The 15,306-nt window shown below is 37.0% G+C and overlaps 1 protein-coding gene across 1 annotated transcript in view; it reads right to left on the reverse strand.

The window, feature by feature from the left end:
* The window catches only part of CACNA2D4 (calcium voltage-gated channel auxiliary subunit alpha2delta 4), a 163,131-nt gene extending 149,874 nt beyond the window's left edge, over positions 1–13,257 (reverse strand). The window contains exons 1-3 of the mRNA XM_044677413.1: positions 13,046–13,257; positions 9,978–10,059; positions 5,758–5,874 (exon numbers count right to left, since the gene is read on the reverse strand). Coding sequence (XP_044533348.1) covers positions 5,758–5,874; positions 9,978–10,059; positions 13,046–13,257 — 411 coding nt within the window. The remainder of the gene's footprint in view (positions 1–5,757; positions 5,875–9,977; positions 10,060–13,045) is intronic.
* Between the last annotated feature and the right edge of the window lie 2,049 nt (positions 13,258–15,306).

Consider the following 15,306-nt stretch of genomic DNA (forward strand, 5'->3'; position numbering starts at 1 on the left):
CATGGGTGAAAAAAGAACTGGGCACTGGTACAAACTCTCACTTAATTGGTTTTCACCTCCTTGCCCTCTGACCTGCTCTTGCAGCTGGAATAGTCAGGAGGGACATGGAGATGCTGGAGATCATTCAGAGGAGGGGACAAGGCTGTCTATAAAGGACCTCAGGACAGTGCCACATAAGAGTTGGCGGTAGGACCTGGAGAAGCTACATCTGTAGACTTAGTGGGCATATGATAGTTGTCTTCAAGTATTTGAGAGTTTTTTTAAAACCCTTACCAGCTGTTTTAGTGTCAGTTCTAAGACAGAGCAGTAAGGGCCAGGCAGTCCAAGTTGGCAACTAGTTGTCTGGGGTTTTATTTTTCTTTATAATTGCTTGATTCGTTGTGTGAAGTTAAGAGATAAATGCTTTTTAAAAATGAAGAAACAACAACAACAAAAGAAATAATAAAGAAACAAAGAAATAAAAAATAATTGCAGGGGCAGTTAGGTAGCTCAGTGGACTGAGCCAGTCCTAGAGATGGGAAGTCTCTAGGGTTCAAATCTGGCCTCAAACACTTATTAGCTGTGCATCTCTGGACATGTCATTTAACTCCAGTTGCCTAGCCCTTACCATTCTTCTGCTCTGGAACCAATACTTACTACTGATTCTAAGACAGAAGGAAAAGGTTAAAAAAATTGCAGACTAAATAACTTCTAAAAAATTGATAAGTCAAAGAACAAATAATAGAAGTAGAAATTTCATTAAAGAGAATAACAATAATGAGCAATATACTACAATTTTGGGGAAGCAATCAAAGCAGTGCTTAGGGAAAATTTTTATCTCTAGGCACTTTCTTCAATAAAAGAGAGAGAACAAATAAATGATTTGGCTGTGCAACTAAAAAACCCCAAGAATACCAACAATAAAAAACATCTCAATAAATACCAAAATAAAAATTCAGAAAATTGAAGAAGAAAATAAAATTGAAAATAAAACTCCTTTGAATTAGTAAACCAGAAATAGTTTTTATTTCATTTCATTTGTTTATTTATCCATTGTCAGGTATTTATTTTATTGTTATTATTTATTATTATTTATTTTAAAATAATTTTTATTTTAATAATAGTTATTTCTCAACAATTTATTATTTATTTATTGTTTTTTATTTATTTTTAGAACCCTTACCTTCTGTCTTGGAATCAATACTGTGTATTGATTCCAAGGCAGAAGAGTGGTAAGGGCTAGGCAATGGGGATTAAGTGACTTGCCCAGGGTCACACAGCTGGGAAGTGTCTGAGGCCAGATTTGAACCTAGGACCTTCCATCTCTAGGCCTGGCTCTCAATCTACTGAGCCACCCAGCTGCCCCAAGAAATAGTTTTTAAAAAGAAACAACCAAAAATAATAACAGAGAAACTATTAGCTAATTTGATTTATATAAAGTAAAATAGACCACCAGTTCAAAAATGAAAAAGATAAATTCAAGTCAAATAAAGAAGAAATATAAAATAAATGAGTAGAAGCCACCCCCCCAATTATATGCCAATATAGCCAACAACTTACTTGAAATGGGTGAATATTTTTAAAAAGATAAAAAGTCCAAATAACAGAAAAAGAATTGGAGAATTTTAATAACCCAGTCTTAGAAAAAGAAATTGAACATGTCATAAATGATTTCCCAAAGACAATCCCTTGGACCAGATGGATTTATAAGTGAATTCTATGAAATACTGAAAACAATTCTAATATTACACAAATTGTTTGAAAAAAATAGGAAAAGGAGTTCCAGCATATTCTTTATATGAAATAAGTATGATTGTGATACTTAAACCAAGGAGAGCCAAAGATAGAAAACTACAGACTGATATCCTTAATGAATATTGATGTATTTAAAAGAAACTTAAAAGAAACTATAGCAACAAATCACAAAGATTATATACTGATCAGTTTGTATTTTTACCAGAAATGCACGGTTGATTCTATATTAAGAACAATATCAATATAATACACCCTATTAAAAATAAGAACGGAAGTCATTATTACTGATTATATCAACAGATCCAGAAAAAACTTTTAATAAGACATGAAACCAATTCCTATTTTTTTAAAAATAGAAAATATGGGAACAAATGGATATTTTCTTAATATTATAAGCACTATCTATTTAAAATTGGGAGCCAGCATTATACGTAATAGGGATAAACCAGAAGCCTTTTCAGTAAAAATAAGATCAAAGTAAAGCAAGAATGTTCATTATCATCATTATTATTCTATAAAATGCTAGAAATAATATTTATATTAATAAGAAAGGGAAAAGTGGAGGAGCAAAAGGTCAGGAATCTCAATGGAAATAATAGAAAAAAGCCAGAAGGAGGCAGACCCATCTCCAATGAGATGAGTGATTTAGACATATAAGACATATAAGCAAATGAGAGGAACAAGGGAGAAGTTGCCTTTCAGATCTAGAAATAGGAGAAGAGATCCTGGCCAAATAAGAGATAACAACGAGCACACAAGATAAAGGATGTTGCCCAAACAAAACAAATGAAGTTAAAATTAGAAGGGAAACATTGAGGGAAAAATCTTTGCAGCCGATTTCATTAATAAAGGTATCTTTTCCAATATATCCAGGGAATTATCTCATTTATTAGAATAAGATATGTTCCCCAAGTGATAAATGGTTAAGGTATATAAATAGCTAATTCTGAAAGGAAGCCACCCAAGCAATTCACAGTCATGTGAAAAAAGCTACAAATCTCTCATAATTGGAGAAATGCAAATTAAAGCCACTCTGAGGTTCTGCTTTACATCTGTCAGATTGGCAAAGATAACTAAAAAAGGAAAATGACAATTATGGAAGGGGATATGGGAAAACATGAACATTGATGCACAATTTATTGCTAGAGTTGTGAATTGGTTCAGCCATTCTAGAAAGCAATTTGGAACTATGCCCCCAAATTACTAAACTGTACATAGTCTTAGATCCAGCAATACCACTATTAAGCTTATACCTCAAAGAGCTGAAAGAAACAGGGAAGGACCTATATGCAATATTTGTTGTAGTTCTTTTTTGTGGTGGCAGGAAACCAAGGGGGCCCCCAATGCCTGGGAAATGGAAACTGGCAGCTTGGTGGCTCAATAGAGAGTGCTAAGGGCATTACCGAGAGGGAAAATTGCTGTGTATGTATGAAAATATTCATAGCAGCTTTGTTTGTAATGATTAATTGGAAATAACACAAATGCAATGCCTGGGAGAAATGGCTGAATAGATTGTGTTATTTGAATGTAATGATTGTATTATGTTACTAGAAATGACAAATATTGGAAATATAAGGGAAATAAGGAAAATATTTAGAGGAAAAGAAAATAAAAGGGAATAAGAATGATACATATTACAATTATGTTTTAAACATAGCCACAAAATCAAGAGAAAAAATATCAAAGTAAAAAAAATCCAAAAGGAATGTGCAAGCAGAGGATGCATATTAGCACACATATATAATTTACATATTTTAAAACAAATTGTTAATTATGTGGATTTTGTGGTTTGGCATATAATTTTCATGCATTTGTTTAAATGTTCTTTGTTGGTGGTTACTAAGTATATAATAAAATAAGTTGAGAAATATAATAATAAAAGGAAAGGCATTATGGCTATGCTAAACAATTTAGCATAGAAAAAAATAAAATAAAGGAAAATTATCAATATAACAAGTGACATACAAATTGGCAGATAATAACTCGGGGTGGAATGGAACAAATAATTTTGGACATGATCACTTTGGAAATTTGTTTCACTTGACTATGCATATTGTTATAAGGATTTTTTTCAGTGGGGCTAGAGTAGGTGAGAAAAGAGAATTTTGTTGATGAGGAAAAATAAAATTTAGATTAAAAAATTTCAGAGGAAAACCTTGCAACATCAGTTAATCTTTGGATAAAAAATAATCTTCCCCATACTTTTGGAGGTAGGAGAAAGAGAAAAATATTGAGAGAGCCCTTGTATAATATCTAATAGTCTGATGATGTAAGGATTTTATTAGATGGATCTAAAGTACTTTCCTTATCTGTTAGTCAATGCCTGGAATTCCTCTAATAGAAACTTCATTTTACTATTAGAAATGCGGCTTTGAGATTTGTCACATCAGTACCTCAGGTACATGTGACATCATTCTTGTGGGAACTTCCTCCACCAAAAAATATCACCACCAATATTAAATATCAATTCTTTTTTTCCCCCCTAAATATCAGTTCTAAGGAAAAAAAAGAACAGTATATGTTAGTCAATTGAGATTAAGTATCTTGTACAGGGTCACACAGCTAGGAAGAATCTGAGATCAGATTTGAACCCAGGACCTCCTGACTTCAGGCTTGGCTCTCTATCCACTGTGCTACCTGGATGTTCCTGATCATCCCCTAGTTCTAAGTTGTAGCCTTACAGAATTACCTAATACCCAGAAAGTTTTAGTAATAATAATAATAAAGAACATGGTTTGCGAAACACTTTACAAATGTTATCTAATTTTATCTTCAAACAATTCTGGGAGATAAGTACTATCACTGTCCCCATTTAATGACCTACTCATGGTCACAGTTCCCACAGCAGTGCGAGAGGCAGGATTTGAACCGAGGCTTACTAGATGCCAATTCCAGCATGTCGCCCAGTATTCCACGATGCCTTTCTAGAAATAACACAGTGACTCCTCTCTAGGCTAATATGTAAGCGACTGATTAAACATCTTTGAGGATAGGATTTTGGAAGCAGGGCTGGAATAGGAGTGAAGACGATAGGAAGGAAGAGAGTGACAAATTTTGCTTATTGTGTAATTTTACCTGGGGCTGACCTTGTTATCTGGCACTGGGTGACCACCATCTGCCTGCCCCATCATGGATCCCACCATTGATGGTGGTGCACAGCTGTGCACCAGGCACATCTTGGCTCTATGTCAGGTCAAATTCTCTGAATGCCTCCATGTTGGGTCTGGGTCATGCCCTAATCTGTTGATTATCCATACTTCTGTATTTAACTATCATCTGTATCTAGTCCACCTATGTCAGTACCATCTTTGTCTTACTCCATCCAACTGAGGTTGGGGCTAGAGCTAAGTGATTTGGTTTATGCAGTACTTAGCACAGGGTCACAGAGAGAAACAAGTGAAAATCGATGAAGTCTGTGTATTTGGGTGCTCAAATCTTAGACTAATTTGGTCTGGACACAAAGTCACAGTTTCCCCAGTTCTTATGCCCCAGCACCCCTGCTCCTTTGCCATTGTTTTCAAACATTTGGGAGTCCATGAAAGAAAAGAGTTTTTGGTGGAGGAGAGCTTTTTTTCTTTTCTTTTCTTAAAAAAAAAACAACCCCTTAACTTCTTTCTTAGAAACAATATCTTCTATTGATTCCAAAGCAGAAGAGTGGTAAGGGCTAGGCAATGGGGATTAAGTGATTTGCCCAGTGCCACAAAGGAATTTTTATCAGAATTTCTCTTGCATTTATTAATTCATTTTCCAATAAGCATGCCATTGGCATCTTTGCTTATATCCTGGGATAATCCTATAGCACTTGAAACCATCACTTTGTCTTCTAAATCCTGCTTTTCTGGGGGTGTGAGTTGGATAAGCAGAGTACGAAATCTAGGGAAGACCAGAGGAATGCAAATAGGTTCTATATGCTTCTGATTATATCTGAGATGATCACATTAATTACATGTAAGGGACAGGGAGTGGAAGAGGATGGGAGCTGGCAGCATAGGAGACAGATCTCTTTCCAGATTTTAGTATTACCTTCACAGCTTCCACTTTCCTTCGTAGCATGCTTTCCATCTCCTCAGAGAACTTCTTCACAAGTTCTAAGCCATCCACTTCTTTAATCTTCAGACTGGATTCCACATCCTTGTACTTCTATCCAGAGGAAAGTCAAGAAGATGGTTGGAATACAAGAATTCTTATGGCAGATGGTGGTGAAAGTGGATGGAGTGTTGGGTCTGAAGTCAGGAAGGCTTGAATTCAACTCTAGCTTCAAATGTTTATTAACTGTGTGACCCTGGACAAGTCACTTTAATCACTGTTTGCCTCAGTTTCCTCAACTGTAAAATGGAGGTAAAATAAAACTTACTTTGCAGGGTGGTTGTGAGGGTCAAATAAGATATTTGAAAAAGGCTTAGCACAATGCCTGGAAGAATAGTAGGTGATACAGAAATGCATATTTCTTGCTGTCACCATTCTATAGTCTGCTGGACTGCTGCCCTAACTGGGGATGCCTAGACTCCAACTGGGAGCACCCACCTTGGTGACTAAGATTTAGCTGTGCTCCCTAATTATTTCTCAGACTCCATTACTATAAAGTCCCTAAATTTAGCTCTTAATTATACACATGCTATCCTTCATGCTTGGAAGAGGCTCTCCTCTCACTTCTATCTTTATTTGTAAAGTCTTCTTCCTTTAAGACCTAAATCACACGCCACCTCCTTCATGACCAGATTGTCTGGGCTATTTTTCTCTGTCCTGATCCTTTGAACAGCTCCTCAAGAAAGCTGCAGTGAATTCAACCCAGTGATTATAGAATCATAAATTTAGAGCCGTAAGAGATCTTAGAGATTAATGAATCCTTCCTGTCTGCATTTAATCATTCCATTTCCTAAGGCTATGTTCAAGTGCAATTATGACTTTAAATACAAAAATATGTTTAAAAAAGATTGAACCAACATTTAAAAAAGAATGAGAAAATTATTTCTTTTGCCTCACATTTCTCAAAGCACTTTGTTGGAACCTTTCTTTTACCCTTTTCACATTCTATCTTGCATCATTTGTGTACAACTTGCATTGATTAGACCATTAGACTAAATTAACCTCAAGGGCATTTTTTCATCTTTATATCCTTAGTTCTTTGACTTGGCATTCCATAGAAGCTTCGAGTCAGAAAGATTTGTGTTCCAGAATGACTTGACATTTATTAGCAGTGTGACTATGGGCAACTCAATTAACTTCTCTGTGCCTCAAGGAACTTGCTAGGATTTATCTACTGCACTGATGAAGGATGTGGATACACTAGGAATTTTCTTTGTTTATGTAATTATAGATCTTTTGGAGACAAATATCTTTAGTGCCCTGAACATTTAACACTGCCTTGTATCATTCTTTAATTGCTTCATATTTGGAAAAAAAAGGCTTGTCTCCTAAAGAAGTTATAAGCTCCTGGAGGACAAAGTCTGTCTCCTCAGTTTTTCAAGTACATTCATTCTAGGGATTGAGACTGGCCCCATGATTTAATTGGTATAGGGAAGTTCTTCATGCAAAGGCTCTCTTTATGAGGCAGATTGCCACCTTTTTTGCAATTTGTAGTCTTAGAGAGTTGCTTGGAGCACTGATGTTAAGTCACTGTTTAAGGTTACACAGCCAGTATGTATTAGGAGTCTACTTGAACCTAGGTTTTCCTGGCTCTGTTATCAGATCTCTCTCTACTAGCTAACCATACTGTCTGCCGCTCTACAAAGTATATTATATAAAGTAATGAAAACTCAAAAACATAATTTAATTTTTCTCTCATGATTTCAGAAGGCACTTTAGAATAATGTAGTGCCTTAGGATTCCAGGACTGGGACCTAGAAGGGACCATAGCTTAACATATTACTAAAGCTGGAAATTAATTTAGGTAATATTATACTTTTGATATAATACTGGCAAGTCCCAACCATGAGCACTGAGTATCCAGTTGCTTGAGTTTTTTCTTTTGTAACTATTTCTAAACAAGGTCCTTGATAGATTGACTACTAGATATTTTGTAATTATTTTTAATAGGGCTTCTTTTTCTAATATTTTATCCTTAGTTTTGTTATAACTATATAGAAGTATTATTGATTTTTGTGAATTTATTTTGTATCTTTGCTATTTTACTGAAACTATTAATGGACTTATGTAGTCTCTTTGCTGATTTTCAAAGGGTTTCTAGGTAAACCATTATGTTGAAATTTCTTCTTTTTTGCCTACATTTCTGTATTTTCTTGTGTTGTTCCTATTTCTACAACTATGTTGAATAATAGCAGGAAAAGAAGGAAGACTTGCTTTATTCTTGTCTTTATTAAGAAGAATTTTAGAGAAAGGGTTCTTAACTTCTTTGTGTGTCATTGCTTTGGTAGTTTGGTAAAACTTAGGGATTCTTTCTCAGAATAGGACATCAATCACATTGAAACAGTTACCAAAATATTAACAAAAACCCCAACCCAAACAAGTTCAAAGACCCCAGGTTAAAAAAATCTTGTTTTAGGATTTCTCTGTTGAAAAGAATATTAGCTTTTGGTTTTTGATATATGCTTTTGATCATTAAAAAAATGAACGAAGAAGGGGCAGCTGGGTGACCCACTGGATAAGAGCACTGGCCTGGGGGTGGGAGGACCTGAGTTCAAATTTGACTTCAGATAGTTCTTAGCTTTGTGATCCTGGGCAAGTCATTTAATCCCATTTGCTTAGCCCTTGCCACTCTTTTGCCTTGGAATTGATAATTAGTATTGATTCTAAGAGAGAAGGTAAGAGTTAAAAAAATGAACAGAAAGAACTTTAAAGACCATCTAGTCTAGTCCCCTAACTTTTATGGATAAAGAAACTAAAGTCTCAGAAAAATCAATGGCTACTTACTAGGTCATGACCATTGGCAAGCCATTTAATTCTCTGAGCCTCCAAATGATGAAAGAGTAGAGTTAGAAGGGATCCAGAAACTGTGAAGGTTACCCTGCAGCTGGCCAAAGGCCCTTCTACAAGTTGCTCAGCCATCATCCAGCCATGCCTTTCCCATCCCATACTTTAAAGGGTGATTTTTTTCAAGCCCGAATACAGAATTTTACTATCTCCCCTCTAAACATTATTTTTCCTTGTCCAAGGGGGAAAGACTAGGTAGTTTCTAAGGTCTCTTCTACCCCTAAATTCTAGGATCCTGACAGCTCCTGCCCTGATGCTGGGGAGAGGATGGTGTCTCGCCAAAGTATGCTGTCAGCGACAGAGAACAGGCTGTCTTATACATTCTATGTAGGGAAAGAGGGCAATGCTGTATGTGGTATGTTTTGAAAAGTAACAGGAACTTCCCCTCCCCAAAGACAAACTAAAATATTCCATATTTTAGTATCAAATTTCGTAGAGATTGATTTTTTTTTTTAAATTTCAGAGAGAGGTTATGTTCCAGGCAGTGTACTAACAACTTTACAGATATTATCTCATTGGATCCTCCCTACAAGAACCCTGAGGCAACTGGATGGTTTGGAGTGCGGGACTTGGAGGCAGGAAGACTTGAGTTCAAATCTGACCTTAGACACTTAGTAGCTGTGTGACTCTGGGCAAATCTGTTTGCCTTAATCCACAGGAGAAGGAAATGGCAAACTACTTCAGTTTCTTTGCCAAGAAACCCCCCTGGATAGTATTAGCATGCTGTATTATATGGGGTCAAGAAGAGTTGCTTGCAAACAATTGTTTGCAGATCCAAGACAACAACCTTGCAAAGTAGGTGCTGTTGTTTTCTCCATTTTAAAGTTGAAGAAACTGAAGCGGACAGAGGTTAAGTGACTTGCCCAAAGTCATGCAGTGAGTAAACGTCTGAGAGTGGATTTTGTTTTTTGTTTCTACATTAGCCATGTTATAAAAAGTAAAAAAGCAAGAAAAATAAAATTAAAAAACATCTGCTTCAATTTGCCCTTGGATTTCATTGGTTGTCTCTGTGGAAGTACACAGCACTTTTCATTGAGTGGAGGTTAGATTTGAACTCCAGTCTTCTTGACTCCAAGTCCAATGAATCACCTATTTGCCAATGTGCTTCTATTTTGCCTTGGGCTTTGCATCCTTGGCTGGCTGCCCCACATCCCTTGATGCCCCGCGTGCTCTCTATTTGGGACAGCCAGGCAAGGGCTAAGAATGTGGTCCTCAGACCTCCTCCTCCTAAGGACACACACTCACTTTCTAGCACACTTCACTAATTTCCTCTGTATCTATTCCTATGAATTGGTCTGGGGCTGGGAGTTTACCTTCTTTAGCAGGAGTGATCCAGAGTATTTTGTCACCAAGGCATAGAGGTCCCCACCAAATGTATCTGCCCAGAGCTTCACCCTGTCAGGGAAGAGCGATATACTCACATCCACAGAAATATGCTTTACCACCCCTGAGAGAACGGCTCATGTCAAGGAAAGGGGACAAAACTTCAGCCATAGTCTATAGACAAAGCCCGTGTGGTTGGGAGGGGAAGTGATGCCTGATAAGAGCTGGTTCTCTTTGGATATGGGCTCCAGGGGAGAAAGGAGAAGAGAGAGAAAGAAAGAGTCCTGTGCGGATGAGAAGTTGACAGAATCGAGGGGGCCATGAATGGGATCACGGATTCCATTTTATTGAGCACACGGGTCCAATATTAATACAGTTTTTACACTCTATGATCAAAGGAAAATAATATATCAGAGCATATATTCTTGGTGCCAATTAGAGTGTCCATTTTGCCAGTGATGGAGATTGCCAACTTTTTATTTTTCTTTAACTTATAGTCTTAGGAGGCTATATGGACATTGAGTTATTAAGTGACTTGTCCAGGGTCATATATCTAGGAAATCTCCAAGCCAAGATTCAAGTCTATCCAATTCTTTCCATTATACCATGATTCTTTCTGTTGGCTTCAGCTGCAGACATGAGAATGGAGGCCTAAGGAAGGACAGGAGGGAAATGGGGCTAATACAACGGCACCGCAGAATTATAGGTTAGACTTCAAAGGAACCTCAGAGATTACCTAGTTCAACGCTCTCGCTTTACAGGTTGTTTAAACTCTTGTTTAGAGAGAACAAATCATGGAGTCACAAAATCTCAGAGCTGTAACAGACGTCAGAGACCTTCTAGCAGAACTGATACGTGAACAAAAATTTCCACTGTAGGATATCAGGGAAAAAGCCTCGAATTCAGAGCAATGATGTAGGCTTTAGAGGACACAAGAAAGGAGTTCAGTAATTGAACCAGAGACTTTTGGGAGAAGGCAAGGCCTTGGGCTAAGGGCAATCTTACAAATTCATTTAGTCATAGGCCCAGTGAGTTTGTCTCTTTGACTGTATATATTTGTTATAAGGTTCTATTGGTGGTGGCGGAGAGGGCTAGGGCAGGGGTCGGCAACCTTTTTGGCCGTGAGAGCCATAAACGCCACATTTTTTAAAATGTAATTTCGTGAGAGCCGTACAGTGTTCACAGTGCTGCTCCTGTAACAGCGCCTGAAAAAAAATTGACTTTATGGCTCCTGCAGAAAGAACCATATGTTACCGACCCCTGGGCTAGGGGATGGAGTCACTGGGAAATATGACTTAAATATTTAATATCAATATTTAATGTTACACTATGCCATAATATTAATACATTTATAGTAATGCTATATTATAATTATTAGATTACATAGTATCATATATTATATTATAATTTATTCATTATGAATAAATACCATGAACAAACACTAAAGTAAATAAATAAGTTATTCATGGCAAGTGAATATTATAAATATTATAAATAATATACAAATGATATATAAATATAAATAATTATATTATATAACAAATACAATATAATAAATATAATATAAAATAATATGTAATATAAAATAATATGAGGTAATATTAAATATATATAATAAATATCAATATTTAATAAGGACATAGCTCATGCTCTAGTACTACAGCCAACTCATCTTGGTCCAAATTCAAAGAATGAGAGTAAAAGTTTTAAACATACTGAATTGGACCTGTATGCTATATTTGGTACGCAAGGATGGGCATAGTGGGAGAAGTTGTCCATAGAAATGAGTCTACCATTCCTTTAACAATTGGGGTTAAACACAAATACTCTTGAGATTCATATTCAAGTGAAAATAACCAATTATATGCTTTTTTTTGTGTGTGAGAGAGAGGAAAGAAGAGAGCTCAAGTGTACTGCTGCCTGACGGCAAAACTCAAAGAGAGACATCAGGGAGAACAAACTGGTATAGACTTCAGGAAATCAGGTTCACCTCCATGCTACAAGGGACAAAGGGGAGAAGAGAAGGGCTTCATTTTGGAATTATTAAAAACAACGTAACCAATAATTCAAAGGGCTATATGATTATTGAGATTAAATAGATAGGCAGCCTGGAGTAGAAAATTGAAAGTTGGCCACAGAGCCAAGAGGACCTAGATTCAAGATCTAGTCCAGTATTTTTAAAGCTCACACTATTGGCTTTTGATTGTGGACCAGGATGAGTTGGCCGTAGCTCCAGAGGATGAGTTATTTGGATTCTTTTTCCTCCTTTTAAAATGTTATTTTGATGCATTTCCTCTTTAAAGTCATGGCTGGTGATCCTGGGCAAATCACTTAACTCTGATTGCTCTAGTCTCTTGAACTATAAGTTGAAGAGGGGCCAAACTACACTGGAAGAAGTGGGAATTCCCTATACTAGTGAAACCTCAGGTCTAGTCTTTTCCTCTGTGATTGTAGTTACAAGGGATGCTCTCCTTCATTAGCAATAAGGGCACCACTTCACCTGTATATGGCGCTAATGAGTTTAGTATGAGATGGCTGTGTGCCATAGTAATATGGACTCTGAGTCCCGGGGGGTGCTTATACCCAGTACTGTTTGTTGAAGATGATGCCAAATGTTGCATCTGTGACTCCAAATGGATGGCATTTTCAAGAAAGGGGGAGATTAGAGTACGGGGTGGGAGCCTCTAAAACACATGGAGGAAGAGGAGCAAAATGATTTGGGGGAAAGGGCAGAGAGATTGGGATAGGAGAGAGGGATGGATCTCGGGGATTTTGAGAGATCGTTTAATCCAAATCCTTTTTTTTTTTTTCCACAAACAAAGACACTGAGAGAATATAATAATATTGAGATGATGTGGACAGAATTGATTTAGAAGGTTGTCCAGGGAAGAGGAGGTTTGGATTAGGAGATGTTCTCCTTGACGTTGAGATTCCGCTATGAATCTCTGAACGCAGAAATGGTTTGTCCCAAGGCTATACAAGGGAATAAATCCGGGAGCTGGGATTGCATCTGGTAAGAAAAAAGATTCATAGGGTAAACGGGGAGATGAACACTTACGTTTCCAGAGGTATCTTCTTTTGGCCCTGGGTGGAAGGCACAAAGAGGCTGAGGAACAAATAAAGAAAAACCACCTTCTTTTGCAAGAAGGTCCGGGTCACCAGCATTGGAGGGGAGGGAATTCTGGACGAATCATTGTCTGGATAAAAACGCAGGATGCCAAGCATAGTGCTCCTGCCAGGGTGGCAGCAGTAGAGAGCAGTGGGGCCCATTTAGGTCTGCATTCTGTTATTCCTCTTCAACTCTTCTATGCCAAGTGTACCAGTCCTGCCTCCTTCTAAAGGACTTCAAAGTTTCTCTGATATGCCCAGAGCAGCAAAGCTCATGGTAGTCAGCCAAGGGCTGGGATGGTTTAGAGACAGTAAAGGTTCTCCCGTCTTCATTTTTCGTTTGGCACCAGCCAACAAGGAGTAGTGAGTAGGGGAGGGGAGGGGAAGTAGCAGGGGTCAGGGAGGGAAGCTCAGTGATGACGAAAACCTCTTAATCCTCTGCTCCAATCTGTTAATCCTCAAAGAAACAGCAGGGATGGGGGGAGGGATGAGATCGCTCAGGATTGCCCTGATTTCAGGAGAAAGGATTTTTTCCTTCAATCAAGGGGCATAACCTGCCCTCCGATAGCCTAGCTTAAAAGGCATCGTCTTTTTTTTTTCTTCTGCAGAACCTTTTTCTCCAACAAAGTTCTACATTTCTAGCCCTCTCTTCACTGCCATTCTGTGGCTTCGAAACAGTATCCACGTTTGCTTGTAGAACGATAAACATGATTATTTATCTACCACAAGAGGGGCCACGATCCTAAGGATGCTTCTGGGATGCTTCTGAAGGAAGGATAAAAGATTATCTGTACAAAATATATTGATTTGGGGATGGAAGGTAGTATTCTATATTTTGAAAGGTATCATGGCTTGGTGGGTGGAGAGCTGGCCTTGTAGTCCAGAATACCTGGGTTCAAATTCCATTTCTAATACATACTGGCTGTTTGACTTTGGGCAACTCACTTAAGCTCTGAGCGACTTAACTCTCTAAGACTCTCTAAATGGAGAGGTATCACCATTATGTATTGTCTGAAAATTTATCTTTATCAGGATTTTCTATACCAGTGAAATTACAGGTCCAAACCAAAACTTTTATTCTTTGACAGACAGAAATTACAATGCCAATTCCCTCTAGTCAGCAATATAAATGGGAAAAGGTTTCTATATTATCATCTTTGACATTTTTTTTTACTTTTGCTAATAGGGATGAACAGTGGATCCATCATTTGGTTTGGAAAGCTACTTATACTTTAGCTGTGTGTCTGTCCCTATTTTCCCACATCCTCTCCAACATTTGTCATTTTAGCCAATCTGAAAGGTATGAGATGTTACTACAGAGTGGTTTTGACTTAGAGTTCTCTGATCAATAATGATTTAGAACATTTTTCATATTGCTATATGCAACTTTGATTTCTTAATCCAAAAACTGTTCAGATCTTTTGACCATTTATCAATTGGGGAATAATTCATAGTCTTGTAAATTTGACAAAATTCCCTATTATTTTAGACATGAAAATTCTAAGACACTGTCTATGATTTTTTTCCCTCAATTTACTAATTTCTTCCTAATCTTGGTTACAAGTTTTACTTGTACAGAACCTTTTTTAATTTAATGTATTCAAAATTATCCATTTTACATCTCACAATGCTTCCTATCACTTGTTTATTCATGAAGTCTTCTTGTATCCATAAATCTGAGCAGTAATATATTCCCTGTTCTTTTAATTTGCTTATGATAGTTCCCTTTATGCTTAGGTTATGTATTTATTTTGATCTTATCTTGGTAAATGTTATAAGATGTTGTTCTATATCTGGTTTCTGCTAGACTGCTTTCCAGTAAGTGAATTCTTGTATTATTTCTTGACCTTAAGTGAATAAGTGTTAGAATAGATTCTAAAGATTAGAAGAATAGATTCTAAAGATTGGAAGAACAAGAGGTCCAGGAACTGGAAACCATATCAGAATCTTCTAGAGAGGAGGATAGCTCTGAAAAGCAACCTGCTGGGTTCTGGCCCAGCACAAAGTGATAATCAAAAGGCCATGTCCTGAATCAACAGAGCGACTTTATTAAGATTTTGATTAGATTACCTTTAAGTAATCTTAGCCCTTCCTGGTATAAATTTAAAGCATTCCCTGTTCCCTTTTTGGCTCACTATCTCTGAACAGAAATGTTAAATTTCATCATCTATATTGGAATTTGTAGCCTTGAAATTTCTTTCTAAAGTCAAT

Source organism: Gracilinanus agilis, chromosome 5 (assembly GCF_016433145.1).
Source record: "Gracilinanus agilis isolate LMUSP501 chromosome 5, AgileGrace, whole genome shotgun sequence".
In the NCBI taxonomy this organism is placed as follows: domain Eukaryota; kingdom Metazoa; phylum Chordata; class Mammalia; order Didelphimorphia; family Didelphidae; genus Gracilinanus; species Gracilinanus agilis.